Here is a 26543-nt window from a genome sequence, read left to right as displayed (position 1 = left end):
TTTTCCATGTGGAGTTCCTTCCCAACTTTCCGGCTCTTGTTCGGCTCCTCCCCAGCCGGATTAGTTACCCGGAGAGACGGAACCAGATTGTGCACGGCCCGAAACGGCTGCATAATTAAATTCCAGCGCGACGGATTTCTCTGGATGCAAACGGTAGAACTCGCGAAACGGTCGAGTGGTGGGTTCCGTCGTCCGGCACAGAACGTTGAAGATGCCGCAAGCGCGCTTGGGAGATTGAGTATATTGCAACCGCACTTTCCACCCTCTGGCATTCGAGAGACTCAGACTGAACCTTGATATTGGAGAGAATCAGGCTGCATACGGATATTGTTTGGCAGAGAGGGAAGCGGGTTAAGCGGGTGCACTGCACTGCGAGAAGACGTGTTCGCTTACCATGCAACACGATTCGTCAAGCTGCGAGTCTTCAGTGGTTGATACACCTGCGACCAATGGAGAACCTTCATCCGTCATCACGGTCCGCCTTGATTGGTGCGAATGCAAAGGGATCTTCAACAGCTTCAGCAGGCTGTGGACAATTATCTGCAGGGACTTTTCGTAATGTTACTTACGTCGGGCTGATCTGATAACAGCTCTCTCTCATTGAGGGGCGGCCAAGAGGAAATCCCCGCCCAACCCCTCACTCGCGAGCTGTAGACGGGTTGATACTGAGAATGGGTTGGAAATCAGGCTGTAGATGCGTGTTCAATAAAATCACTAGACCAAGTCGCCGCATTCCGCTTGCTGATCTGCTCCTGCAGCAACCACTGATATTGCAAACTTCAAGTCTCACGACATCATGCCGGTCCCGTACGAGATATCTGAAGCCATCCGGCACAAGAAGGCACAGTACTGCCGGTTCGCCGACTCCAACCAATGGCATCTCTTCGACGGCATCGCCCTCCCTGACGCGACCTTCAAGTTCTTCGACAAGGAGGGGGCGCTCGTGAAGCAGGGCGACACGGAGATGACTTTCGACAACCTCGCCGCGTTCCAGGCGCACTTCAGCAAGACGAACGCGCACATTGACGCGGTCCACATGGTGAACGCCGGTGAGCTGGATATGGTCGCCGAGAACGAGGTCAAGGCCATCTTCACGGTGGTCTACCATGGAGGCGCGCTGGATACGGAGGATGGGCTGCACTCGACCGGAGCAGGGCATTACCACGAGGTGTGGAAGAAGGTTGGGGATGATTGGTTTCTGAAGAGTTTGTGGATGAAGAGGATTTATTGGAAGGTTCAGGTGATTGCGTGAGATTGAGGGTGAGGTGTTGAGGATTCTTATCTTGACTGTTTTCGGTTCGTCAGGTTTTATTCGGGAGGATCGTGTGATAACTTGCTTTCAAACGTTCAATACGACAACTATCATGATCAATCTCGATGATCTGAGTACAATTCTCCTTTCCGGCAAATAGTAAACATTCCCCAGTGTCTGGAGGTAGAGAAGATCGGGAGATCGCGATGTCGCGAGGTTGGGCCCGTCTTGGTGTTCGACGCATGCTCGATCTGTAGTCCAGCAGGTGTTCAGTATTGCTGTATTTGTCTGGAACTGACGCATTTAGCCACATGGGCAATGTTTACCCATTCTTATTGAGCCGGTGCGAGATCACCCGAAAAAGGTTTGTGACATCCCCAGATGTTTGTAGTCTTCAGTATCGCCATCATCCTGGAGACACCATTTCACAGAAAAAGGATGTATGATGAAAGCCATTGGTACAGAGTGTGATATGTTGAGACATTCAGTGACATACATCTTTTGGCAACTGCCTCAGAAGTTCTGGGCTATTGGATTTCTTTACAGCCTAAAATTTCGAGAGCGAGAAAACCCATATCGTTCAATTTGCGAACATTGCGATATGGCACGCAGACTGATGCCCTCGGAAGCCCACAGAAGTGAAAGTTGACATTTATAAATCAAGACCAGAACTAGCAAGATGACAACCGAGACTAAACCCAAATCAGACTCTGCCAACAACATGTCTGCCTGTTGACGTCTATTCGATATCAACCCCACGATACTCGAAATACTCATTGAATTCCGGATCTCCAAGCAGCAAGTGGGCCAGATCCTTCTCGAAAGAGATGGCAAACTCCGGGCCCTCGTCTGACTCCGGAGAAGGGTCGCGAGGAGGATAAATCACAACGACACCCTCAGTCACTTGGTCCATCAAATGCCTGTAACCGGAAGGCTTCCCGAAGCCGAAATCCGCAGACACAATGTTGGCATCACGGTGATCCGTGTGTAGAATTGACATTGGTGGAAAGGAATCAATCCGGATGTTCATAGTCGCCTTCTCGCGCACCAGCGCAACCTGCTCGAGCATCTTGTCCAAGCCTTCCTGGGTAACACTGTCAGTCAATTGACGGATATATCGAGCCACTCTCTCCAGCGGCCACTCAGAGATGAGTTCCTTCGCGGTTGGCTGTTCGACCGGCGCACTGGCGGTGGCCGCCACGGACATGACGTTCTGCTGGATGCGAGCTGGCAGTGGCGGGGAATGCATTCGACGGCGCATATCGACAGGCTCGCACCAAAAGATCTTGGAGTCTGGGTCCGTCTTGAAGGTTGGAGCCCGTACACGCACCGTATGCCGCCAGAGGAAGGCGGCGAATGCATCGTACGTTGATATCCACGTGCCGTCCTTGGGCTTGGCGAGCTCCTTTAGCTTCGATGCCTTACTCTTGGGTAGATGATAGAGGAGATCGACGCCGCCTTTGTGGCCTGGATGGCGCTCTGGAGGGGGCCGACCGCTGACTCTGAGCTCCTCAGGGGGATCGGGCTTGGTGAGGCGGGACAGATCGTTACAAGCTGGATCCCAAGAGGGGAACGGTGTGCCGTGGACGATGGCGTAGCAATTTTCTGCCAGTTGATGTGTGAAGCCGGCCCAGCCCATAACATCGTTGGCGTAGTGATGGTTGTGCATGTTGAAGACAAGGCCTCCCCGAACAAAGTTTGCTTTGAAAGCCGAGATTACGGGGCTGTTGTCTGGGTAGGCTTCAGGCTTTTCGCCGTATGTCATGGGCTGGACGCTCCAGAGCCTCTGGTCGCCAAGTGTGACGGCGTTGTAGTTTGCCTGGTGGATGTCGTCGAAAGATGGGTATTTCGTGGCGTCAGAAGGGTCGTCAAGCCACTGGACATGGAAGGCTACGATGCTGTCCTTTCTCTTGGTAAAAGAGTGACCGCCCTCGGGATCTTTCTCGATGGAGCCGTTCATATGCCGTGCTTGGGCGAGGGTCCGTTCGAGACCAGCCTTGAGGATTTCGACAACTCGAGGCTTCGCCTCGTCTAATAGCCGGAAGAAAACGGCATAGTTGCAGTAGACTTGCGCTGTGAGATAGTCGAGCGTAGAGACTTTGAATTTCTCTTCTTCGGGATCGTTTTCCCACCCGCAAGGGCGAAGGTGGTAAATTTGTTGTTTCGCCATATTTTGCGTGAATGGGTTGGGGCAGGTCGTTAGTTCTCTCGAGATTTCTTACCAAATATGAACAAGTCGAAGTTGTGGAAGATCATATGTAAAATCAAACGGCATTGGTGTTTGTATTGGCAGCATGCGTGTTATGCTACATAGCCACGAAGCAACCGCAGTCTACCTCCTTGCTTCTTCGTTGGCTCGGTCCAATGCCTACTCTACTCGTCTTCCTGTACAGATGCAGACTTGCCAATGAGGAAGGTGTCAAACTGCACCAACACGGCTTGAGTGGCTAATGCCTTCAATGACAATTCAATATTTACGACGATCATGACCAAAACTGGAATTTTCTGGCATGTACCTGGGGAATGATGGCCTATTTGGGCGGCTGGAGACTCCTGAGGGCTCACGATTGATGGACATCGCAAGGCTGGCGAACGGGAATAAAGTGTTGACTCCGCGATCCCACTCTGAGTGGATGTTTGTTGGTCACCGGTCACCCTAAAAGAGTTGATGCCAACACTTGGCACTTCAACCCCACTTCATAGGCTCATGCAGTACTGACAGCATGATTTATTGTTCACTTTCAATGGTACATTGGGTCTTTTACCGGCGCTGATAGTTACGGAGTGGAATTCGTATGTGGAGGCGTCAACCCCTCCAGGCGTTGTCGAGATGCATATCACTTGTCTCAGAAATTGTTCCCAATATTTGACATCATACGAATTAAGATTTCAAGTAGAGTGACAGGTCCCCATCCTGTCTGGGCTTATAATCATTGGTTGACCAACGTGAAGAAAGTTGGTGGGCCCATCAAGAAGGCATAAAAGACTTCGCAGGAAGATAATATATACTTCGGATAGAGTAATCGACACAAAATAGATATGAGTAGCGGTGAGGAGGTTGAGATGAAGCCAGTATGTCATGAAAGCAGAACCAGTTTCCTCTAGCTTCAGGTGTAACATCCATTGACACGATATCTAAGCCTTAGATACTGGATCTATTTGAAATTATAAAGGTCAACGCATCGTCCAGATTCATGTCTCCCGCTTCTCCAAGCGACGCGATGAGGTTGACTTCACGGCCCCCGAATTCTTAGAATGGTATAACTTGAGAGATGCAGACGGGACACCGAAGAGGGAGATTTACCGATGCACACGATATATCTACAACTCATCCCTTGGGTCTATCAACTTCCCGACTTGCCCGTTTGCAGACGACCCAGTCGCCTGTAATTCCGCCGGGGTCTCTGCTGCGCAAGAATCCCTTGGTGTTCAAAATGCCTCCGTTCGGGTGGTTGATAGCCTCTTCCAAGGCTCGACCGGCGGTGTGCTTCCCCTCGGCTTTGGCGGCATCTCGGCCTTCAGCAACGTTGATTTTGAATCGTGGCCATCTACTACCAAATACCCTCACTTCAACTGTACCCTATCACAGCAAGGTCTCTCTGCAGAAATATCCTGCCACGAAACACTAGACACGCCCATCCAGTCCGAAACTCTCCAAAGTATCAACGTAACAAACTCCGCCCAAAACGCAAATATGCTGTTGGTCAAGTTTCCCGCACAGAATGACTACTGTGACTCCACGCATACCTGGCTTGTCCCGAGTCTAGGTATCGTGGCACCCACCTTATGCCAACCGGACGAAGAGACTAAGAAGTATAAGCTGTTTCTGGCGTCATTTGGGAAATATTCAGCACTACCCAACATGGCGTGTTCGATCGAACCGATCATCACGAAGAACGTTGTGACCTATTTTACAACCACCACGACAGGAAAGTGACCTCATCGATTCTGTACTCAGTCTCAATACGACAGGGGAGAACTCAAGAGACTTTTCCTACCGAACCGCAATCGAAGATGTGTTACGTGGGATCGTCGAATACGAGGGCAGTACATTGCGTATCTACTACTCAGCGAATGAGGCAGCCGGTCGCAGCACTTTGAATGGCACGTATAATGTTTTTCGTATGGGGTATCACCATACGCAACTCACGTCTCTTCTTACCCTGCTCCCATTCATCGCATATCTGGTATTTGTCTCAGGCTGGTATACAATGAAGGGACTTAGGACTGGTGTAGCGATTGACGATACGTTCGATACAACAGACAGTGCTGCACTGGTTAGTGCAGCAGCAGTGGGAGCTTCATCCGGAAAGCTTGACTTGGGAACAATGAAGGAGCTTGGAGAAAATCATAGCCTGGTTCGGGAAGTTAAACTTAGGTACACTGGCAGAAAGGGATCAGTGACCGCTGAGGTGGCGGAGAGCAATGAGGTTTCTAGCATAGATGCGTAGATAATGATAACATTTAGCGCATCACTCTGCTGGCGAGATGAAGTACCACTGAAAGCTGCCGACATTGCCTATGGCCTTGGCTACTGTGCTGAAATTCACGTCACCATTCACTTGTGTGGCTATCCTCCCATTCAACTGGGAAACACGTCTTCACGTGTACCAAATCCGATGACCAGACGAACAAGGCCCCATGGCGGCGGATATCTCATCTTTGACAAAGTTTACGTCGCGGCAGCATGTTCTTTAGTGAATACGCCCCCACGGCCATATTCAACTTGTATAGCCTCGTGAGGACTTGATGAATTGTATGTCTTTCGACCTCGTCTACTCCAAACGCCAGACGAAACATGAAGATGATATATGGGAACAACAAACGGATGAGTCTCAGCGAACGGCCGAGATGATAACCGGCTCAAGCCCCTCGGTGCCGAGCGCCTACGCGACGCTATATCAAAATTTCCCATGCAGAACCTTCCACGCAACCGAAACGCCGTGTACGCCGTCTGTGTCGAGATGCAGAGAAGAAAGAAGCGCCGCCCTTAGCTCCTTAAGGCTTCAAGCCTGTTGCGCATCTGGTCCATCATAGCCTCGGCATCCTCCTCTTCCTCCTCGGTCTCGACCGGCTTGGGCTCCTGTGCAACGGGTACGGCGGGGAGCTGTTCCTTGGGCATGCGGTCCTTCAGGATCTCTCCAAGAACCTTATCGACCTCACCCTCGGCCTCCTCCTCTTCCAGCTCATCCATATCCTCTGGCAAGCTCTCGCCAACCATCTCCTCGATGATACCAGCCTTCATCAGCTCCGCGCTCAATTCCTGCATCGTGCCAGCCAATTCGGGTAGTCGGATCAGGCGGTTGACGTCCTTCATGACGCCAACGCTCGCGCGGATGCTACCCTCGATCTTACGCACGGCAAAGGCTTCGTTGACCTGCATCTGGACGCTGTTGAGCTGGGCCTTCGAAGTAATGAGTCGAGAGCTTGTTTTTCGTGCGCGGATGAGCTCGCGGGCAAAGTCGCGGGCTTCTTTTTGTGCTTGCTTCGCCCGCGTGGGGTCTCGTTGGGCTCGCTTATCGGCTTGGACGATGAGTTGCTTCGTCTTGGCTTCGACTTGTCTGACTTGGTTGATGTCGCGGTCTAGTTTGCGGATGTTGGAGCGCATGAGAGCATTGCACTTTCGCAGCTGCAGGAGAGGAGTCTGGTCAGTGCCTTTAGTATTTCGTCGGGCGGTAGAGCTGCCGTACCTGTTGCTGCGGATCGGGCTTGACGAACAGCGATTTGAGGGTCTCCATGATGGGCTGGGCGGCGGACAATGGCCGGTGAACGCCGTCAATGTGTGGAGATTCAGCTTCGAGGCGTAGGTGCGAGCGCGGGACTGATGGATGCGTGATGGGCTGTTGCCAGCCTCGTCTGTTGGCGGGTTCGATAAGCGCTGCCTTGGGTCTGGGAGCGATGTGTCGTCATTCCCTGGGTCGCTGCCTCAACTGATACGGGCGGTAGTGGGGGATTGTCGTCACGTGGAGACGCTGCAAATCGTATGCGCGTAAGAAGGAAAGTATGATACCGGGGCGCGTCCGTGGTAAACCAAGCGAGTCACCAATCGGGGCGAGAAAACCTTCGGCTCACTCTGAACAGGCGGCTTGGCGGAAAGCTCGAGAAACAAACTTGGGTCTAAGGTTACAGCTGCTGCTGGTTCATCCTGTCGACTTGTCACATCTCTCGGCAAGTGCAGAATTATCAGGATTGGGTTGTTCTGACGCAGCAAGTGACATCTCCATCTGATGGTATTCTACGGACACGCAGAGGAGTCCAAGTTGGCAGGACACATACCGCGGTAATCCGCCTCGCCCGGCAATGTCGTATGCTAGCAAATGAGGCCCCGAGGTGGGGGACCCACGATGATCTCACTGCACTTTAGATCTGATGGGGAAAAAGACGAGATGAAGCTTGATGACAAGCACGTTCTGTCTCAGATGGAGCAAACGGTAGTCCGACAGCACGGTACCACAACAAGGCACTTCATGAATAGCAGGTGAATATTTCGCGAACGCCGACGAAAGTAGCAGCGCAGAAAACAAAGCTGTTTCGTGTGTGTACCGTGTTTCTCGCATGTTGCGCCTCACTCTGAGCTGCAGCAAGCACACGCACGTCCAGCGAGCCAACCCAACTCAGTGCGATGGCATGCCTATTTCGTGGGGTTGCAAGGGGGGCTGGAAGTCTACCGCAGCAGCAGCGCGCCCAGCCAGCACTGAGATGCCTCTTCCAATTGCAAGCAAACGTCAGCAGAGAGGGGAAAGAGCAGGGAAGGAGGTACTTTCGGCTGAGCGGGCCTCGCCCCAGAGATCGAAGTACCTGGCAGCCGCTGGAAAAGCAGGCGCGAGGCTCAGCCTGCAAGTCCAGAACTTCAGCCAGGTACCTGGCGCAGAATACGGATACCTAGACGAAAAAAAGCGAGTGAAGGATCTGACTGGCAGGCGGAAGGGCATGAATGGCAGACAGGCAAACTGGAAAGAGCGCGCCAGAAGAGGGGAAGGGAGTGGAGGGGATAGGATTCCTAAGCGTACAGTGCGTTCAGCCCTGCCAGGGTCCGGTCCGCAGCGGCCCAGTGCAGCACTACTGACCTGAGTACCTAAGGTGAGGTGACTTGCTCAGGAAAGGTACTGCCAGCCTAGGTAGGTACAGCTCGTGGCACTTGGTGGGCTGCCGTTGCCTGCTGCTGCCGTTCCAAATCTTTCGAGCGCCTTCTACAATTGCCCGTGATCCCCTAGGCGGTAACTACAACTGGAACCCACCCCGACCTCACCCCAACACCAGGGCCCAGCCTTTTCCAAGCGTAGCCTCACAAACCCCTTCTTAGCTTCCACTCTCCTCCCCCTCGCACTCTCCGATCTTGCTCCTACTTTATTTCACACCCCTACCTACCTTACACTACAAGTCAGTCCTCCTCTGTCACAACAACAAACCACCTCACGTGTTAACTCTTCTCCCAGGCTATATTGCAACTTCTCTTGCGATATCTGCGAAACGTTTGCGCACCCGCGTAAAATAACTACCCCTCATCCCCCGTCATAGCTCCTTACACGAATCACATCCACCACCACCAAAATGTCCGACACCACGGCAACTCCTGAGGGTACGTGCAAAACTTGACTGTCGCATTCGAGGTGCCAATCACCGCGCCTTAAACTCCGACAGCCCATTTACCGACTTTGCCGTTGTGTGTGCGCAGCAAGCTAACAAGTCTTCAACAGTTCTCTGGGCCCAGCGCTCCAGCTCCTCCGACGAGTCCAAGAACTTCGTCTACCTGACCATCTCCGTCCCTGATGTCCCGGCCTCCAACCTCAAGCTCGACCTCAAGCCCACCGGCCTGAGCTTCAAGGGCCACTCCGACTCTCTGAAGCGGACGTACGCCCTCGACGTTGAGTTCTACGCCGAGATCGACCCCGCCGAGAGCAAGATCAACCACACTGGCAAGAACGTCGAGCTCAAGCTCCAGAAGAAGGAGCTCAAGGAGGAGTACTGGCCCCGTCTCCTGAAGGAGCCCAAGAAGGTTCACTACCTGAAGACCGACTTCGATAAGTGGGTCGACGAGGACGAGCAGGAGGAGGCTGGCGAGGAGGACTTCTCCCAATTCGGTGGCATGGGTACGTGAAAAAAGCTCGAACCCCACGGCGAACCCTTCTGCCCCGCGGTGGCGGGGCTCTCCGCCGATTTTCCAGTTTCCGAGTTTCCACGTTGCTGACATATGCATTTGCAGGTGGCATGCCCGGCATGGGCGGCGCTGGCGGCGACTTCGGCGGCATCGACTTCTCCAAGCTCGGAGGCGGTGCCCCGGGTATGGAGGACGTCGACGACGACGACGAGGATGACGATGACATGCCCCCTCTGGAGGGTGAGGAGGACGACAAGGCGGCCCCGGCCGCCGGCAAGGCTGCCGAGAAATAAGCTGGTTCATTATTCCCCTCTTCACCTGTCGAACCCACTTCGAGAGATCGACTTTTCCCGGTATCAGAGCCCAGCTCCTTGGCAAAAGCAGCAGGCGTTTTCGGCTCTTACTTGCGGGACCGCGGAATCTACGCTCTAGACTCATGACCTGAATGTACTCTTTGATCAAGATGAAAAAGAAAGATGTTATGTGTGATGTGTGTTTTGGGGGGTTACGGACGAGAGGCAGAGAGACAAGGCATTCGGCGAACAGACATGACTGTTCTCTGTCTCTTCATCCAAGGATTTTAGCTGAGGCAGCATTCGGTTCTACCTGTACTAGGCCATTGCGGATGGTGTCGTCTGGGGACTAGGCCGATTCATCAAGTCAATTCAGCGATCTTTCTCCGCCCATTCTGTTCATGTGTGACTTGCCGAGGCAATGCTTTTGGGCACCTACGTGATGACGTCTGACCTGCTGTCAATATTTACAGTCTCACAACAGGCTGGAAAACTCTGCGACATCAATATCAATGATATTTGGCAGATCATCTACTGAAGACCGACGTAGGCCTCGCTTGCTGGCATCAGTCTTACGAATCTCGCGTCATCATCACTTTCAGAATCACTCAGATTTGAACTCATGTCGGGGGCTCGGCGTTTTGTGTATTAAAGTCGCTCTGACTTTGGGGTTTGTTATAGTACATGCCCTGCTACCGAACAACCGGGGCGAAGCAAATGTATATGTCGGTACCTTGTCAGTTCTTTCGAACCGAGAGCACCATTTTGGTAGTTTTGGGTTGTGCCGAAAGGCTGGGGAGGCAATCTGTAAGTTTGAAAACCAATGCGTGTCAAAATCAAAGCCAGAATCCCGTAGCCTCCACTCGTCTACTCCCTTCCACCATTCTGTTGTGAGAGTTTCACGAAACGCGCAAAAAGGAAAGATCAAAGGCGCCCCCACGCGTTGTCCTTCTTCGACTTTCTCAGTACCTGGCATTCGTGGGCGTATCCGAGGCCAAGTTTATGCTCGAGCTCGGTTTACATGATGTCCTCCTCCATGGCGGCATCGCCGTTCGTGGCAGCCGGGGCGGGAGCCGCAGCATTCTCGTTGTTAGCGTTGCCAGACTCGAAGTAGTCAGCCATCTCGGAGTCAAGTTCCTCCTGGGTTTTCTTGGCGGGACGACCAGAGCGGGCACGGCGTGGCTTCTTGCCAGCCTGAGCATTTCCAGCAGCGGGACCCTTGCTGGCATTGGCATTGCGCTTGTTGATGGCAGCCGACTTGGGCTGAGCCTTGGGCTGACTGCGAAGCTGTTAGTATCGAGCCGGGAATGATTTGCTCATACTCTACTTACGAAGTGCGCTCAGCAAGAGTCTTGGAGGGGGGGATGACGTTGGCAGCTTGAGAGGCACTGACAACAATCTCAATCTGTCGTTTGTTAGGCGGGTTCATGAATAGCAGCATCGTGTGTATCACGTACCTTGATGGGGCGGTTGTCGACGAGAAGACCGTTCAGCTTCTGGAAGGCCTTGCTAGCGCCATCCGCGTCACGGAAGGTAATGTTCGCGATGCCGCGGCTGACGGAGTTGGGTCCGTAGGAGATTTCTACCCTCTTGATGGGTCCAACTGAAGTGAGGAAGTACTCCTGATGGAAGTCGATGTTAGTTATCCGCAAGCGCTGTATATCAATCACAATCGTCGTCTTCTGAATCCGCGCCGGGCAGGGCAAGAAACCGAGAAATCCAAGAATCGCCGGAGCATGGGACAATGGAAGCGAGCAGAGCAGTGAGCGTTAGTACGCGTGTCAGCGTCCATCCCCACAGATGCCCAGCAAAGTCAAATCGTCTCGCGCGAAGTCGCCGTCTTGTCGAAGGGTATCACCCCAATTCGGAAAAGAAACAGTCGCAGCTAAGTCTCGGAGCAGTCGGCAATGGCACCTTCGCCAATAGGCATCTTTCAGCCATATTGATCGCTCGCACAAATCCCCCAGATCCCGCTAGAATTCGAGTCATGCTAGGTCGGCGTATCGATAGCGGTGAAGCTAGATATTGGAGCCATCCTAGCCTGTACTGCGCTGATGCTCACTGCTGTGCTCGCTGAAAGGGCTTCATCTCGTGTTGCTTGCTATGCTTTGTGGACAGCATTCGCGAACCAAGCTGTTGATTGAACATGACGTGACTACCAACGTCCCATTTGTTGCAGTCTGCGCTATCAATCTTCTGAGGTGCTGACCAGGCTACCCGAGATGACGATTTCATTGCGCGACCAGGGCGTGCTCAACTTCCGATGGGCTCTGCACCGTATCTCAGGAATTGCAGCATCGAGGAAGGAGTCTTGCGGTATCTTGACATGTTCCAGCTGGCAAGTGGCAATGGCCACCATGGGTTTCATCTCGCTACGGCGCCGGTAGGGAAAGAGGACGGGCGAGAAAGGACAGGTCGAACAAAGTCCGAGGGCTGAAGAGCCTATCGGCAACATACCTTGATCTGTTGCTCGGAGACATCCTTGGGCTGCGGAAAAGTCAGTAGGAGTTGGTAGCGATACGGGCGTGCGACTTACCAGGTTGCTCACGATGACCTTGCTGTCACCAGAGCCTTGCGAGGGCTTAGCGGCGTTGGGCTTGTTTGCGGCGGCACGCGCAGGCTTCGATGTCTTCTGAACACCGCCGACTGGGGCAGCGGCCGCAGGGCGACCAGTGGAACGGCGCTGGGGGCGACGACGGGGACCGCCGGAGGAGCGGCGCTGAGTGGAGAGGATCTCGTCAAGAGACTGGTCAAGCTTGCCAGACATGGTGAATGTGGATTTGGGGGACGTTGGTTTGAGGGTATAAATGATTTTGCTGCGATGTATTTGCGCAGCTGGGTCGGTCGCTTCTGACGAGTAATCAGGCGATGGGTCGCGATGCGATGCGGTGTGTGGTGTTTTGAAGGAGAGGATCTAAGTTTGACGCGTTGAAAGTTTGCGCGAAGAGCTTTCTGGTGAGAAGTGGTCGGTCCGGAAAAAAAGCAGTGAGGAATACAGAAGCTGCGGAGCAACAGTGGTAGCGCAGCGATGGAATGAAAAATTATTATGTGAAAGTCGAAGTGGTCGTGACGGTGGTCGAGATTTATGAGTCTTGTCTTGGGAAAGGAGAAGTGGTTGCGGAAGGAGGATGGAACAGTCGGGCGCGGGCGAAAAGGGAAAGGAGGCAGGCACGCGGGACAGTTTGCCAGCGGAGCGCCTGAGCCAAGCAGGACCAGGCTGCGGCGCGCCTGACAAAAACAAGAGGGGCCTGAGGCGGAGGCGTGATTGGATGGGCCTAATCTAAATTGGGAAAGACCCGCTTGAGCTGTTGCCTTCCGACCCAGCGGAGGAAGCAACGGTCCGCATCTAAGGCCGCACATCCTTCAGCTGGACCTTACGCGGCGTCCACCTCATCTTACCCCTCCGCAAAAGCTTATCTTACCCCCCCCTATAGACGCCCTATAGGTTTAAGCCTATTTTAGGTATAATACTAGTATTAAGAGAGATCTTATAAATATATTAGTAAATAAAGTTTAAAGTACTTTTTATATTATAAAGAATATATAAATTAATAAATAAATAGCTTAATTTAAAATAAAGTATAAATTATAATCTAATTATATTTTATATAGTTTCAAAACTATTTTTGATAATAATTTCTTTAAATAGTTTTATATATAGATAGATAATTATCATAATATTTTCTATTCATAGCTAAATAATTATTATATTACTTATTATATACTTAGTATTAAATGAAAATTATATATATATTATAATAAGAATAACTAATAATATAGATATTTTAAAACTAATCTTAAAACTAAAATATTAAAGTAAAAGTATTTTATTTAAAAAAAAAGAAAGCTTTTAAGTTTATACCTAAAAATAAAGAATAATAAAAACTTACTATTTTTAAATAAGAACAAATAAATTAACTATAGATATATTTTTTTATAATATAATATTTGCTAATAATATACAGTTAATATTTTAAATATAGTTTAAAATATATTAAAGTTATAATATAAATATAGTTAAATTATATTTTAACTTACATATAAAGAATATATAAAAAGAAGGAGAAAAGTTATTATTATTCTTTTTCTTAAGAAATATAATATATTCAATTATTATTAAAATAGTATTTGTTATTCATTTTTCTCTATTTTTTAAATCATAAATCTAAATAACTACTTTCAATTTAAAATAAGTTAGTTCAAGGTTATTAGTTTATTTTATTAATATATATTTATTCTTTTTTTTATTCTTTTTTAGATTTATATTCCAAATTTAATTTTAATATAATTTAATAATTACAATTAATAGTTTAATATCTCTCTGAAACTATTAAACTTATTATAGCCTCCCCTATTATTATAATCTCTTTTATTAATATAAACTTATTTAGTAATATAAATAAAACTTTATTAAATTATATTTAAAGTATAATTAGATTATATTAAAATTTAGGTTTTATAGAAATAGAAATAAATTACTTTTTATTTGAATAAGATATTTTATAGATAAAACTATAGTAATAATAATAAAAAGCTAATTTTCTATTTTAATATTATTAATATTTCTCTTTTTTCTAATTAGAATATAATTCTAATATAATTTACTTAGTAATAATTTAAAAATCCTATTATATTATATTATTACTCTTTTATTTATAGTTTAAAAGAGAGTAATATTAAATTATTCATTAACCTATTTAAAAACTAAAAAGATATTAAAAGTTATGTTCTTAGTATTAAAAAAGCTTAGTTCTTCTTTAGATAAAACTAATTAAAACTTTATTTAATTATAATCAGATTCCTAATAAAATATAATTAATCTATATTTTAGAAATAATATGTAAGTATTTAAGTTAGTATTTAGCTTTTTAATAAATCTTATATTATTTTATAATATCAAAACTTATCTAAGTCTCTCTTTACTTTTATAGAGGTTAATTAAATTATTATTAAGCTTAGTTATTACTTTTAAGAAATAAAAAGTATGATAATTTAATTAGATTATATTAATAATATATTTCCAATATAATTAAATAACTTTAACATATTTTTATTTCCTCTCTTTTTCCTCTTAAGTTAATACGTTAATAATAGCTCTTTAAAGCTAAAATAAACTTTAATACTAAAATAGTTGTTGTTAATACTAAATATTAAGCTTATTTTAATATATATAATATATAAACTATAAGCTAGAATAAGTTTTAAAACTTAAAACTTAAAATATATATATTTATAGAAATATATTTTAAATATAATATTAATATGATTTAATTTATTATTAAACTACTATAAATTTTAAAATGAACTAAAACTAATTAAAACAATATTAATAGCTAGTTATATATATGATTTAAGCAAGTAGAGAAGGGGTAAGATAAGCTTTTATAGAGGGGTAAGCTGAGGTGTTAACCAGACCTTACGTAAGGTGTAGGCGCACCTCTACAACTTAAGTCTTGGTGCTTGCCCAACTCATCAAGCTTGCCCATGTTCATGATAGCAGCACCATTTTGGCCTCAAATTGTATGCCCAAGGCCACATCACTCTAGTTTTCTGAATTTGACGACGTTTTGTGTTCGAATCGTCTTTGAAGCAAATCCGAGGCAGCTTTGCTTCAATAGCTTCGAGGAAAGAATGTGTAAAAGCTGTATTGTTGAAACCGACGTTTCTTTCTCTACATTTTGGTACTACCATGTGCAAAAAATCTTACCAGTCTCTTTGGTTAAGCGTGTCATCCTTGTGCAGGGGCCATGCTGATCTTCTCCGTATCGTTACAATTTGACCATATGCCCGCAGGCGAAAATGACAGTTTTTTGCATTATAAGGCTGACGGGTCGACGAAGGAGCAGCTGACAACACCATCTCAGGCGGCGTACCGCTAGGCTAAACAATGTCAGTCATCCAGGGTTTGTCACGTCAAAGTTCCGAAAAGGTTCCTATGCTCAAATTTGTGCTTGAAATATGTAGACCATGCGACATCTGCTGTCGCAATAGGTATATCAGACCCCGTCGTCTCATGAAGTAGACTGCCGTGAAGCGTTCTATCGCTGCTGTGCCTTTTGCTTGTAGTTCTTTCACACATGGAGGGTCTCTGCGGCATCCTCTGTCCGCAGCATCCTACCATCCCCCGATCTCCTGATGTGATGCCTCGAAATTGGACGTCGTCTTGTACCGCACGACGCTCGAAGTAACGTAGATACTTCAAGAAGCCGCCGCGGATTATCGTACAATCAATTGTTTGTTCCTTGCTCTATGTCCCGACTGGCGGTAAGCCGACATTATTTATGAAGAGCCCTTGACCTTGGCGGGCTTCTCTTGGGTCTTGTCGTTTTCCTTGGAGTTGACCTCAACGAAGTGGTAAAGGATGATCAATACCATGGCTGCGGAGCCAAGGAAGATCGCAAGGCGGTAGAGATCGTTGTCGGAAATCATGGTGGACGAGGAATTGGCTGCGCGACAGCAATAGGGGTGTACGTCGAGGATGGTAGCTTTGGAGGGTAACTGTTCCAATGGGTCAGCTCATTTTCCGTCATCCGGTAAAGCAATACGAAGCAGGTCCTCTTGACTTACGCTGAGATTTTCCGACTCGAAATGCGACGAATTGACCAGCTTCTACGACGTGTTGCTGAGAAATGGTTGCGCCGCACACATGGGTTTGAGGTTGGTGTTGAGCCGAACGGGACAGGTAGACAATTGGAGCTCGCCGCGCTAAGGCCTGCCGCCGAGTGACAATGAACTTGGGTCCTCCGCAGTAAGTGAGGTACGTAGACGGTAGCGCATCCCAGTCCCGGCGTGAGCCAGGCTTCCTTGACGCTCCGCCCCCACCAACGCAAGCCCTTCACGTGACCCGCCCACTGTGACTTGGACTTCTGACTTCATCCTGCCTCACACTCTGCCTGGATTCCTCGAGAGCCGACTTTTTTTGCGTCTTGTCGATCGAAGCGGATCCTGCCTTCCTCGACACATCAAGGCAACCATTCCTATCGAGACCTCCAAAAACCTCCAAACCCGACCGACACAGTCCTTACAGAAGCCTCCGGGCTGCCCCCGCCACAGTTTTCTAGACCCCGTCGAATACCCCGCCAAGATGCCTCCCAAGAAGAATGACAAGGGCGCTGCCAAGAAGCCGTCGGCTTCCAAGGCGGTGGAGGACAAGACCTTCGGCATGAAGAACAAGAAGGGTGGTGCCGCTCAGAAGCAAATTGCTCAGATGAACGCATCTGCGAAGAACGGCGGCAGCGCTGACCAAAAGCGCAAGGAGGCGGAGAAGGCGCAGAGGGAGAGAGAAAAGAAGGCCGCGGAAGAGGCGAAGAGGGAGTTGGACCTCCTCATGAACAAGCCTGCTCAGATTCAGAAGGTTCCGTTTGGCGTCGATCCCAAGACTGTCGTTTGCATTTTCTTCAAGAAGGGCAACTGCGAGAAGGGAAAGAAGTGCAAGTTTTCCCACAACCTAGACGACGAGAGAAAGACAGAGAAGAGGAGCTTGTACACCGATACCCGTAAGGACGAGGAAGAGAAGAAGAAGGCAGAGACGTCCGCCGACTGGGACGAAGAGAAATTGCGCTCGGTCGTTCTTTCCAAGAAGGGAAACCAGCAGACAACGACGGACAAGGTCTGCAAGTTCTTCATCGAGGCCATCGAAGACGGCAAATACGGATGGTTCTGGGTGTGTCCAAATGGAGGCAATGAGTGCAAATACAAGCATGCTCTGCCACCAGGGTAAGTGAAGTCGACGCAGAACCCAAGACCATGACTAACCTAACAACCTGTAGATTCATCTTGAAGACCAGGGAACAGCGTGCCGCCGAGAAGGCTTTGATGGACAAGTCACCCCTCAAGACTCTGACCCTCGAAGACTTCCTCGAGTCCGAACGACACAAACTTACCGGGACCCTTACACCCGTCACCCCCGAGTCGTTCGCCAAGTGGAAGAAGGAGCGCATGGACAAGAAGGCTGCTGAGGAAGCAGCCAAGAAGGCCAAGGAAGCTACTGGTCGTGCTCTGTTCGAGAGCGGCAACTGGCGCACAACAGAGGACGACGACGACGCCAGCGATAACGACGACGACGACGGTGTTTGGAACCTGGAGAAGCTGCGCGCAGAGACTCAGGCTCTGCGGGAGAGGAAGGAGGAGGAACGATTGCTGGTGCTCAATGGCGGCGTCTTGCCTCCAGCAGCGGATGCGGCTCCTGGGGCATCTGGTTCTTGAATTTTTAACCAGCGAGACAACCAAATTGTACACGCCTGAGGCGGCGAGCATCACCACGAAACGGGCCGATTCCGAGCACCTGAAGATCAGGTTATCCGGCGGCCATGTGGATGTGACGCCAAGCCACATGGCGGAACCGTCTAGGAACCGTCTACTTTTCAGCCCTAAGATCAATGAAGTATGACTACGTTCGCGACGTGCACACCACGTTATGAGGACCGAAATCGTGAAAGCTTCCACATTGAGAGGGTAAGGATGAGGGTCGCTAAAGGCCCCTACATACGCCAGACTAAATCTGTTGATTACTTCTCAATTACAGCGCAGGTCCCCCTTGACCTAGCTACAAGCACGCTATCTTAGAACTTCTCAACGTACGGTCTGATGTCAACCTCTTGCGTGAAGGCGGACCGGTGCTGTGTGTGCAGAAACCAGTAAGTGTCGGCGATCTGGAAGAATTGTTAGCTTGGAGTTTAGCTAGACAGATCGAGCACACGTACGGCCTCCGGTGATATCTTGCCGTCTTCCACGCCGTCGTTGACCTGGAACTCCTTGCCCCATGGCGTGTCGATACCTCCGTCGATGATGGCATGAGCCACGTGCACGCCCTTGGGGCCGAATTCTCGAGCCAGGGACTGACCCAGAGCGCGCATTGCAAATTTGCCCGCCGCAAAGGAGCCAAAGTAGGCAGAGCCCTTGAGCGAGGCCGTGGCGCCGGTGATGATGAGAGAAGGCGGGTGCGGGGAGTCTGCGACTGAGTCCAAGAGAAGAGGCAGCGTCTTCTGGGCAAAGGAGAAAAAGCCCTTCCTGCATCCGAGGTCAGCACGCTCACTAGCTTCGAAGGTGACATGTGCACGTACGGAGCGGCATCTAGACTTGTGTCAAGGTCCTTCTTCGTAAGCTCCAGGAAAGGCTTGCGAGCGAAGCCTGCGTTGACGTTGTAAATGGCAGCGGCGAGCCTGCTACCAGGCAATTCCTTCTTGATAGTCTCAAATGCGGCATTAATGGCGGTCTCGTCCGTCGCATCGGCCGTGATACCAATGGCCTTGCCTCCAGACTGCTTAATCTCATTCACAATGTCATTGTAGCTCTCTGGCTTGCGGGCGAGAAGCACAACAGGGTAGGTCTGCGCAAAGCGGACGGCAGCGGCACGGCCTGGCTTAGTCGTCAGCTTTACTATTCAGGCTCGTCATCGTAAGAATTGTAGATTACCTGTTCCGGAGCCGGCTCCGGCGATGATTGCGTAGAAGGACTTGGACGCCATATTTCTTGGTTGTAGGGACTCGACTATCTGTTCTAGGCGTTCAATGACTGGGGTCATTCGTTGGATAAGCGGGTGGTTATCGAATCGTCAGTTGCTAAGGCAGCTCAACAATTGTAAGACTGGCGAAAGCTCAGTGAGGGGTGAAGCATTTATGTCGATATGGGCTTCAGGCTAGACGCCGCAGCCCGGAAGGGGATTAGACCATTGGTCGGATGCATGACGGCATGTGCGGAGGGCCGAACGGGACGACCGATTAATAATACCCATCTCCTCCCTCCGGCTGCTCCAATTACGGCCTCCGATCCGGTCCGACCGAACACAATAGAACTCAATTCAGAGTTTATAAGCCCGAGATTCATGATTACAGTCACTCAATTCGATTTCTCATGGTCTCTTGATGTTCTCCTGTCACGATGGCTTACATGTGCGATTGAAGGCTCGCTCCATCTACCTGTCAGGTCATGATTTTCGGTGGTAGATGATGCCATGGCCAATTTGATGCCAAGATCCCCAACTGAATTGCATGTCAGTTCCATTTGAGCAGTCGTATATTTGTAGATCTTAGAAAGACGTTGTTTCTGGAAACAGATGAGCCTATCCGTAGAGCTGGAGAGCTGTCGCAGAGCGGGTGCAAACCGCAACTCAACCCGATTAGGTAACCCCGCTTATTTTTCCAGTGTGAGGCGCGCTGTCTACCTAACCTGCCAACGCGTCTTCACCTCACTCCATCAAACCCTTGGCTCAACGTCCTTCACCTAACGGTCTTTCAGTGAGTCTTATTGCTCAGCCATATCATTTAGTCTGAATCATACCAGGTCGTCTCTCGCCTTCGGCTACTCTCAACTCCCCAGAATTACCCCTCCAACTCATTTGATCCAAAATCGGTAGACTCTACGAGTTCGTCTGAGCTGTGATCCCTGGATCTCTCAACTTTGCTCAATTGCAATCTCACCAAGGTTGCCAAGATGCCGCCCCCGTTGCCTTCAGAACCGAAACCAAAGTACGGTATTTCTCGTAGTCACATACCTCTGCCTCGACAAGGCACGCTCGATGGATTCTTCAGCCGTCGTTCGGACAGCAATTTCCCACCGACCAGAACACCTGCTGCAGCGAAGAAGACATCCCCGGCAGAACCCGCACAGAACTCGAACTTCGCTGTCGTCATCAAGTCCAGTCCCAGGAAACCCTCGCGAACAACTCCAACAAGAACGGTAGAAGATGATGCTGACGACTTGGTCATATCCGACCTCTCTCCTCAATTCAGGAGGCTCGCAGCTCAGGCGGCTTCAAGCGTGAGCCTGTCCAAACCGGCCTTGCCAGACATGGACATTGATGAGCCGGAGGACGAGGTCGAGGCTGAGGCTGAGGCTGAGGCTGAGGTTGAAGCAGTGTCATCCGGCACGACTCCTCAGCCGCAGCCAAAGAGACGCGGCCGACCCAAGGGGGCTCTCAATAAGTTCCCACGGGATGCAGGAGAGGGACCAAGGAAACTACGCCCGGACAGGCCAAAGGCAGGTCAAATGTACGCGGGAAAGCAGAAGCGGCGTGGTCGACCACCAAGGGCAGCTTCGCCTCAACCGAGGGCCATCTACGAAGGTCTGAGTCCACACTTCAACGTCTACATTTGCGAGTGGGAAGGCTGCGTGGCTGAGCTTCATAACTTTTTTACCCTTCAGAAGCATGTTGCTGTAGCACACGCGAGAAACCCGCCGTATCGGTGCCAATGGGCCAAGTGCGCCAAACAGCAACCGCCTCGCGACTTCCCCACATCAGAAGACCTCGAATCACATATTGAGGATCTACATATGCTTCCTGTCGCCTGGCAGGTAGGGGACGGGCCGCAGGTGTCAGTCAAGCGATATGCTCCCAATGATGGGACCGAGCTTCCAGACTACCTTTTCGACGAGGCGGGCAACCAGATCACACCGTCGATCCAGGATCAGCGAGAGGAAGATTTCCTTACTTGGCGCAACAACAGGCGAAAACTCAAGGACCTTCTTCTGCTGCGAGATCAAAACCTGCCCAGTGAAGAAGAGGACAACGGAGCAGAGGACATGCCGGTAGACGAATGATGTGGCTGACCGTTGCACAACGTGACACATTTCGTCGTCGACAGCGACAAAAGGCATTGTAACCACAAGACGGGCGAGTTAAGCATGCTAGGAGGAACCAAGCTTCGTGGCATGGTTTCGGATGAGGGTTGACCGACTGCGCCTCCCTAGGGATAATGGGCACGTCAAGACAACGAGGGTGGCCGTTGCATTTTAGTTCCCCCTGGAAAAATTGGTCAGACGGGCACATTCGGATACTGGGAGAGGCCGCTCTGCGGTTTTCCACTTCCACTTCCCCAGACTGTGCGGTGGGCAGTTCGCCGGGGCATCGTGCTGACGGGCGGCGGAAGCGGATGCGCCGGAGAGTCTCGTCTCCAATATGGACGCATGGTTGATTGTTAGAAGGGATGACTTGGCATTGCGGCTCTTGCGAAATTGATGGTTCAGGTTGAAGCGGGACGGGAGCAGGGCGCCGCAGCGGATTGGAAATGCATTCGACCTTACATCATCGGCGGGGATGTGCGGCGTTTTGTGGGGGAGATTGCTGGATGTTGCATGAGGAGGCGAGTGGAGTGACACCTCAGCATCCAGGGAGGGCCGCTGTTCAATAAGAAACAAGTCCCAGCCCTTTCGCCTTCAGCAGGGGCGGCGGGAAAAGAGGCCGAATACCGGATCGCAGTTTGCATCGAGTTTCGAGAGTTTCTTGCATGGTGGCATTCAGGCAGGCGAGGCTGATTTGTTTGAGAGGTGATTTTCGCCAGGCTCAACACCCTCAGACGCAAGAAACAACAAAAATGACCTGAAGATGCGTTCTAGAATGTTTCCAGTGCGGCACGGTTGGAGGGTCGGCGGACGGACCACTGCACAGCTGTGAGATTGGGACGCCTGATTTGTCGAAGAGCAGACGGAACCAACTTCAGCTTCGGAAGGTGGCGATGGGTTTAGGCGGGTTCGCGGCGTTGGCGTGCTCTGCGGATCTTTGCTAATTGATTAGTAGATCGCAGACGAATCCGCGTCTCTGAGGACGGCTTCGCCAGTGATATGTCGTTCCTGGTGTAGGGTAGAATGGACCGATTGAGGGGAAAAGGAGGGGAGGAAACAGGCCGGCGCCACTGATGGCACCGCAGTACATGGCTCTAGCTTGAGATATGGCGCTGAAGGAAGTATCCGTAGCGCGGGATTCCTCGGCACGATACGGGAACAGGGTACCTTTTGGGTCTGGCACGGTGTGTAAAGTAGTGCCTCAGTCGTTCAGGTAGACGAACGGGTGTCTTGGAGGTATCGCGAGTGTCTTATTAGACACAGAGACAAGCTCAATCCAAAGTGTGTCCCAAGCCTACGGCATGGAATGTCCTGCAAGGCCAAAGGCAAAGAAGAGGCGCCCAACATCTGTGCTCTCATGGCAATGCGTCCGATCAATTGCTGGTCTCGGTTGTTTTTGCACGACCCCAAACACCCCAACATCAGCAGCAGCAGCATGCGGCAGAATCCCACGGCGGCGGTTGTCCGGTGATGCTCTGGTTTGTTTTCCGCCTGGCACGTATCAATCGCCGGCGGGCTTTCGTATCGTATCGCGAGCTACGGATACCTTGCGCCGCCAGCTATCTTGGCCCCTGCGTGCATGGGCTTGCGCTCAGTTCCAAGCCATTTGGACTAGGCTTCTGTTTTCCCGTGATTTTCGCCGGATTATGTCCTCCTGCTCCATTCGCGGGCCGTTGAGATGGGCAGGTACAGGTGCATTACTCAGAACGGCTGAAGTCAGCGAGGATTGGAAAAGGATAACGAACGGTTGTTTGATGCAACGGCAGAAATGATGGTCAAACCAGCGAGGGATAGAGTTGGAGAAGCAGGCCAGGGGTCAGAATGTGGACAACTTCAGTGCTCAACTGCGAAGAAGGAAAAAGGTTGATTGCTGGGAGACAGTAAGGCAGGTACTGCAGAGCTACCAGGCGGGTACCTACAGCCACAATTGGGACGAAGACGACGGGGATTCTGACGGCGATCGAATGGATGGTTCTCTGGAAGAGGAGGCGATGACGATTGTGGTTGGCTTGCTGGGTAAAGAACGGCAAAAAGGGCACCAATCGCAAAGGCAAAGCCCACCCATCAGCCAGCCCACGAGCCGTGAGCCATTTGCCCATGAAGAAGGAGAAGAAGCAGAGGGACCTGCGAGATTGGTTGAATCGCTCACCTCACGAAGAGGACGACTGCCCGGCCGTGGGCGTGGACCGGGCCCAGACAGCCCAGAGACCGGGGCCCGCCTTCACCGGACACCCCTGCCAGCAATCCGTCCTATTCTGGTGCAGCGTGTGCCAGACGCAGTAAACTCCCTTGCAAGTCGTCGCCCGCCCTGGTGCTGGTGGCCTCTGCCCCCGAAGGCGTGTTTCCCGCTGGCTGCCCGCCGTCCTACACTACAGTCCTGCGCCTGCGCTGGGCTACCCCCTGTGCCTCAAGCTGCACTGCCCGGTAGCAAGTAGGTAGCTCAACGAGGGCGATGGGCAGGGAGCGCCGTCAGTATGTAGTGTAGTAGGCGCGAGTACCTCCCTAGCGAGGAGGAGCAAGACGAAAGGCCATGCTCCCACGCGGGCTGCGCCAGCACCGCGGTCAACCAGACAAGCCCAGCCCGCTGTCCGCCTCAGCGGGCCTGGACACTTGCACTCCACAACCATAGGCAGGTACCTACGGCGGGACACTGGACCCTCTCGGGTCGGGTCCCTCGTCCACCAGCGGCGGCCGGCCACCCAGCCCAGAGCCCAGAGCGAGCAGGAACAGCGGGGGGCGCCCAGGTGTGGGTAAGTGTGTGGTGTCGGGTGTGAGAGAGCGGGAGGCAGAGAGCAGAGACCGACTGTGAGAGAGCGAACGACGTGGTGGTGTGAAGCCGCCGCAGTCCAGTCCATCCAAGAAAGGCGCTATGCCCACATTACTAACTCACTCCAACTTTCCCGTCACCTTACCATCCCGTCCATACCTACCGACCTACCTACGTACTTACTACCTACCTGCCATTTACCTGCCTTTCCTCCAGCCTTGGTACCTACATTAGATTTACCAACGCTACCTACCTACCTTACTTACACCAACCTTCCTCCTCCCGCCGTCCATCTTCTTCCACCTACCTCCACCTCGCCTACACCTCTCCCTCTCTCTCCACGTCCGACCTGGCTGCTGGCTCTCTTCCCCCTCACCTCGCTCCTCGCGTCGTCACCGTCTACCATTCTCTCCGACACACTCGGCTCTCTTCACCTCTCCAGTAATTGTCCGCTCAGCCATGGCATCGGTCGCTTGATTGCGCACCCCCGAGATTCCGATATGCCTGCCAGCCGAACCCATCAGAATGGCGCCGCCCAGTTCAATCAGAAGCTGAAGAACCTCTTTCGCATCAACCTCAACAGCGGCGCCGACCGAGACAGGGAGAAGTCCTCCACCGCCCACGTCCACTCTTCCCAAGATGCTGCCCCCACGCGCCCCGAAGTACGGAGCAAATTCGGAAGCAGCTTCTTCAAGGGCACCGTCGGCCGATTGAGAACAAACACCACCGCCAGCGAAGGAAACCCTCTCGACGAGGCTCTGAGCCCAACCGCCCACGCGAACCCCTACTTTGCGCACCAAGGCCAGCCGGGCCTCCGCCACCACAACAACGAATCCGTACCACCCAGTCCCCCAGATACCCCGAATTTCAAGATCCAGGGCCCCGACGGCGGCCCAGAGCAGACCACAAGCGCCGGCAGGGAGGAATTGGCCCGGAAACTTAGGAGAGTCGCCAGCGCACCCAACGCCCAGGGTCTCTTTTCAAAGGGCAAGGGCAGCGCCGAGCGTCCGGCGACCGCCGAGCTGGCCAAAGATCCCCTCCTCATAAACAAGGACTCGGGCACCCTCGAGATGGTTGACTCGGCGAGTATTAACGGTTCCGCCTCCGCCTCGAACCTGGGCGTCCCGGATAAGGACACTCTTGGCAACTTGCCACCACCCAATCGCAACAGCCTCGCCTTCAGGCGGACGTACAGCTCCAACTCCATCAAGGTCCGCGACGTCGAGGTCGGCCCTCAAAGCTTTGACAAGATCAAGTTGATCGGCAAGGGCGATGTCGGCAAGGTCTACTTGGTCCGTGAGAAGAAGAGCAGTCGGCTCTACGCAATGAAAGGTATAATCTCTCAAAGTCAACGTGTGTCGCCAACGTGAAGCTGACTCGTTACAGTGTTGAGCAAGAAGGAAATGATCAAGCGAAACAAGATCAAGCGTGCTCTCGCTGAGCAGGAGATTCTGGCCACGAGTAACCACCCCTTCATTGTCACGCTCTACCACTCGTTCCAATCCGAGGACTACCTGTACCTCTGCATGGAATACTGCAGTGGTGGAGAGTTCTTCCGAGCACTCCAGACCCGCCCTGGCAAATGCATCCCCGAGGATGACGCTCGGTTTTATGCCGCTGAAGTCACCGCGGCCTTGGAGTATCTGCATTTGATGGGCTTCATCTATCGCGACTTGAAGCCAGAGAGTAAGTTGACCGCAAACGACTGCTTACCAATCGGTTGCTGACGGCATCGCAGATATCTTGCTCCACCAGTCGGGCCACATCATGCTTTCGGACTTTGATTTGTCTAAGCAGTCTGACCTCGGCGGTAAGCCCACCATGGTCGTCGGCAAGAACGGTGCCAGCAATATGTCAATGCATGTCGATACCCGATCGTGCATCGCAAATTTCCGCACCAACTCATTTGTCGGAACGGAGGAGTACATCGCACCGGAGGTCATTAAGGGTAGCGGCCACACAAGTGCGGTGGACTGGTGGACACTAGGCATCTTGATCTACGAGATGCTTTACGGCACCACTCCCTTCAAGGGCAAGAACCGCAATGCAACCTTTGCGAATATCTTGAGAGAAGATATCCCCTTCCCGGATCACGCCGGGGCTCCGCAACTGACTAAGTAAGCTGCCAACCGGCTGAATCCCACAGAAACATTGCTAACGAGTCTACAGTCTCTGCAAATCTTTAATCCGCAAACTCCTGATCAAGGATGAGAACAGGAGGTTAGGTGCCAAGGCTGGTGCGTCGGATATCAAGGCGCATCCGTTCTTCAGGACGACTCAGTGGGCGTTGATCCGCCACATGAAGCCGCCAATTGTACCCGTTGCAGGCCGCGGTGTTGACACAGTCAACTTCCGCAACGTGAAGGAGAGCGAGAGTGTGGATCTCAGCGGATCCAGGCCGATGAATGCGAAGGGAGTGCCATTGGACAGCGGCCTGGCGACTCCTGGTGGTGAGGTTGCTGATCCTTTCGAGGAGTTCAACAGCGTAACCCTCCACCACGAAGGAGACGACCACTCGAGGTGAACGGCGGAGACTAACGTGGTTTCGAAACCCATCCCTGCAGTCTGCGCATG

The 26543-nt window shown here is 51.2% G+C and overlaps 9 protein-coding genes across 9 annotated transcripts; 5 read left to right on the top strand and 4 right to left on the bottom strand.

The window, feature by feature from the left end:
• Positions 1-796: 796 nt before the first annotated feature.
• COL26b_003498 (uncharacterized protein) lies at positions 797-1252 on the top strand (the record flags this gene model as incomplete). Its single annotated transcript, XM_053176393.1, has 1 exon — positions 797-1252. One exon carries the CDS (start codon positions 797-799, stop codon positions 1250-1252), a length of 456 nt encoding a protein of 151 aa, XP_053039742.1.
• Positions 1253-1991: 739 nt separating this feature from the next.
• COL26b_003497 (uncharacterized protein) lies at positions 1992-3422 on the bottom strand (the record flags this gene model as incomplete). Its single annotated transcript, XM_053176392.1, has 1 exon — positions 1992-3422. One exon carries the CDS (start codon positions 3420-3422, stop codon positions 1992-1994), a length of 1431 nt encoding a protein of 476 aa, XP_053039741.1.
• A 2820-nt stretch (positions 3423-6242) lies between these two features.
• COL26b_003496 (uncharacterized protein) lies at positions 6243-6990 on the bottom strand (the record flags this gene model as incomplete). Its single annotated transcript, XM_053176391.1, has 2 exons — positions 6243-6896; positions 6943-6990. The coding sequence occupies 2 exons, from the start codon at positions 6988-6990 to the stop codon at positions 6243-6245; spliced, it is 702 nt and encodes a 233-aa protein (XP_053039740.1).
• A 1813-nt stretch (positions 6991-8803) lies between these two features.
• Positions 8804-9643, top strand: COL26b_003495 (uncharacterized protein; the record flags this gene model as incomplete). Its single annotated transcript, XM_053176390.1, has 3 exons — positions 8804-8831; positions 8950-9342; positions 9456-9643. The coding sequence occupies 3 exons, from the start codon at positions 8804-8806 to the stop codon at positions 9641-9643; spliced, it is 609 nt and encodes a 202-aa protein (XP_053039739.1).
• A 1017-nt stretch (positions 9644-10660) lies between these two features.
• On the bottom strand, positions 10661-12410 carry COL26b_003494 (uncharacterized protein; the record flags this gene model as incomplete). The annotated part of the gene is made up of 5 exons (XM_053176389.1): positions 10661-10922; positions 10975-11048; positions 11101-11265; positions 12101-12130; positions 12180-12410. The coding sequence occupies 5 exons, from the start codon at positions 12408-12410 to the stop codon at positions 10661-10663; spliced, it is 762 nt and encodes a 253-aa protein (XP_053039738.1).
• A 4317-nt stretch (positions 12411-16727) lies between these two features.
• COL26b_003493 (uncharacterized protein) lies at positions 16728-17848 on the top strand (the record flags this gene model as incomplete). The annotated part of the gene is made up of 2 exons (XM_053176388.1): positions 16728-17359; positions 17413-17848. The coding sequence occupies 2 exons, from the start codon at positions 16728-16730 to the stop codon at positions 17846-17848; spliced, it is 1068 nt and encodes a 355-aa protein (XP_053039737.1).
• A 356-nt stretch (positions 17849-18204) lies between these two features.
• On the bottom strand, positions 18205-19109 carry COL26b_003492 (uncharacterized protein; the record flags this gene model as incomplete). Its single annotated transcript, XM_053176387.1, has 4 exons — positions 18205-18294; positions 18346-18652; positions 18706-19000; positions 19058-19109. The coding sequence occupies 4 exons, from the start codon at positions 19107-19109 to the stop codon at positions 18205-18207; spliced, it is 744 nt and encodes a 247-aa protein (XP_053039736.1).
• Positions 19110-20074: 965 nt separating this feature from the next.
• On the top strand, positions 20075-21181 carry COL26b_003491 (uncharacterized protein; the record flags this gene model as incomplete). Its single annotated transcript, XM_053176386.1, has 1 exon — positions 20075-21181. One exon carries the CDS (start codon positions 20075-20077, stop codon positions 21179-21181), a length of 1107 nt encoding a protein of 368 aa, XP_053039735.1.
• A 3288-nt stretch (positions 21182-24469) lies between these two features.
• Positions 24470-26493, top strand: NRC2 (serine/threonine protein kinase, AGC; the record flags this gene model as incomplete). Its single annotated transcript, XM_053176385.1, has 4 exons — positions 24470-25301; positions 25356-25655; positions 25708-26086; positions 26139-26493. The coding sequence occupies 4 exons, from the start codon at positions 24470-24472 to the stop codon at positions 26491-26493; spliced, it is 1866 nt and encodes a 621-aa protein (XP_053039734.1).
• Between the last annotated feature and the right edge of the window lie 50 nt (positions 26494-26543).

Source organism: Colletotrichum chrysophilum, assembly GCF_026319265.1.
Source record: "Colletotrichum chrysophilum strain AFK26 chromosome Unknown scaffold_19, whole genome shotgun sequence".
Lineage (NCBI taxonomy): Eukaryota > Fungi > Ascomycota > Sordariomycetes > Glomerellales > Glomerellaceae > Colletotrichum > Colletotrichum chrysophilum.
This window is presented reverse-complemented; position numbering and strand designations above follow the sequence as displayed.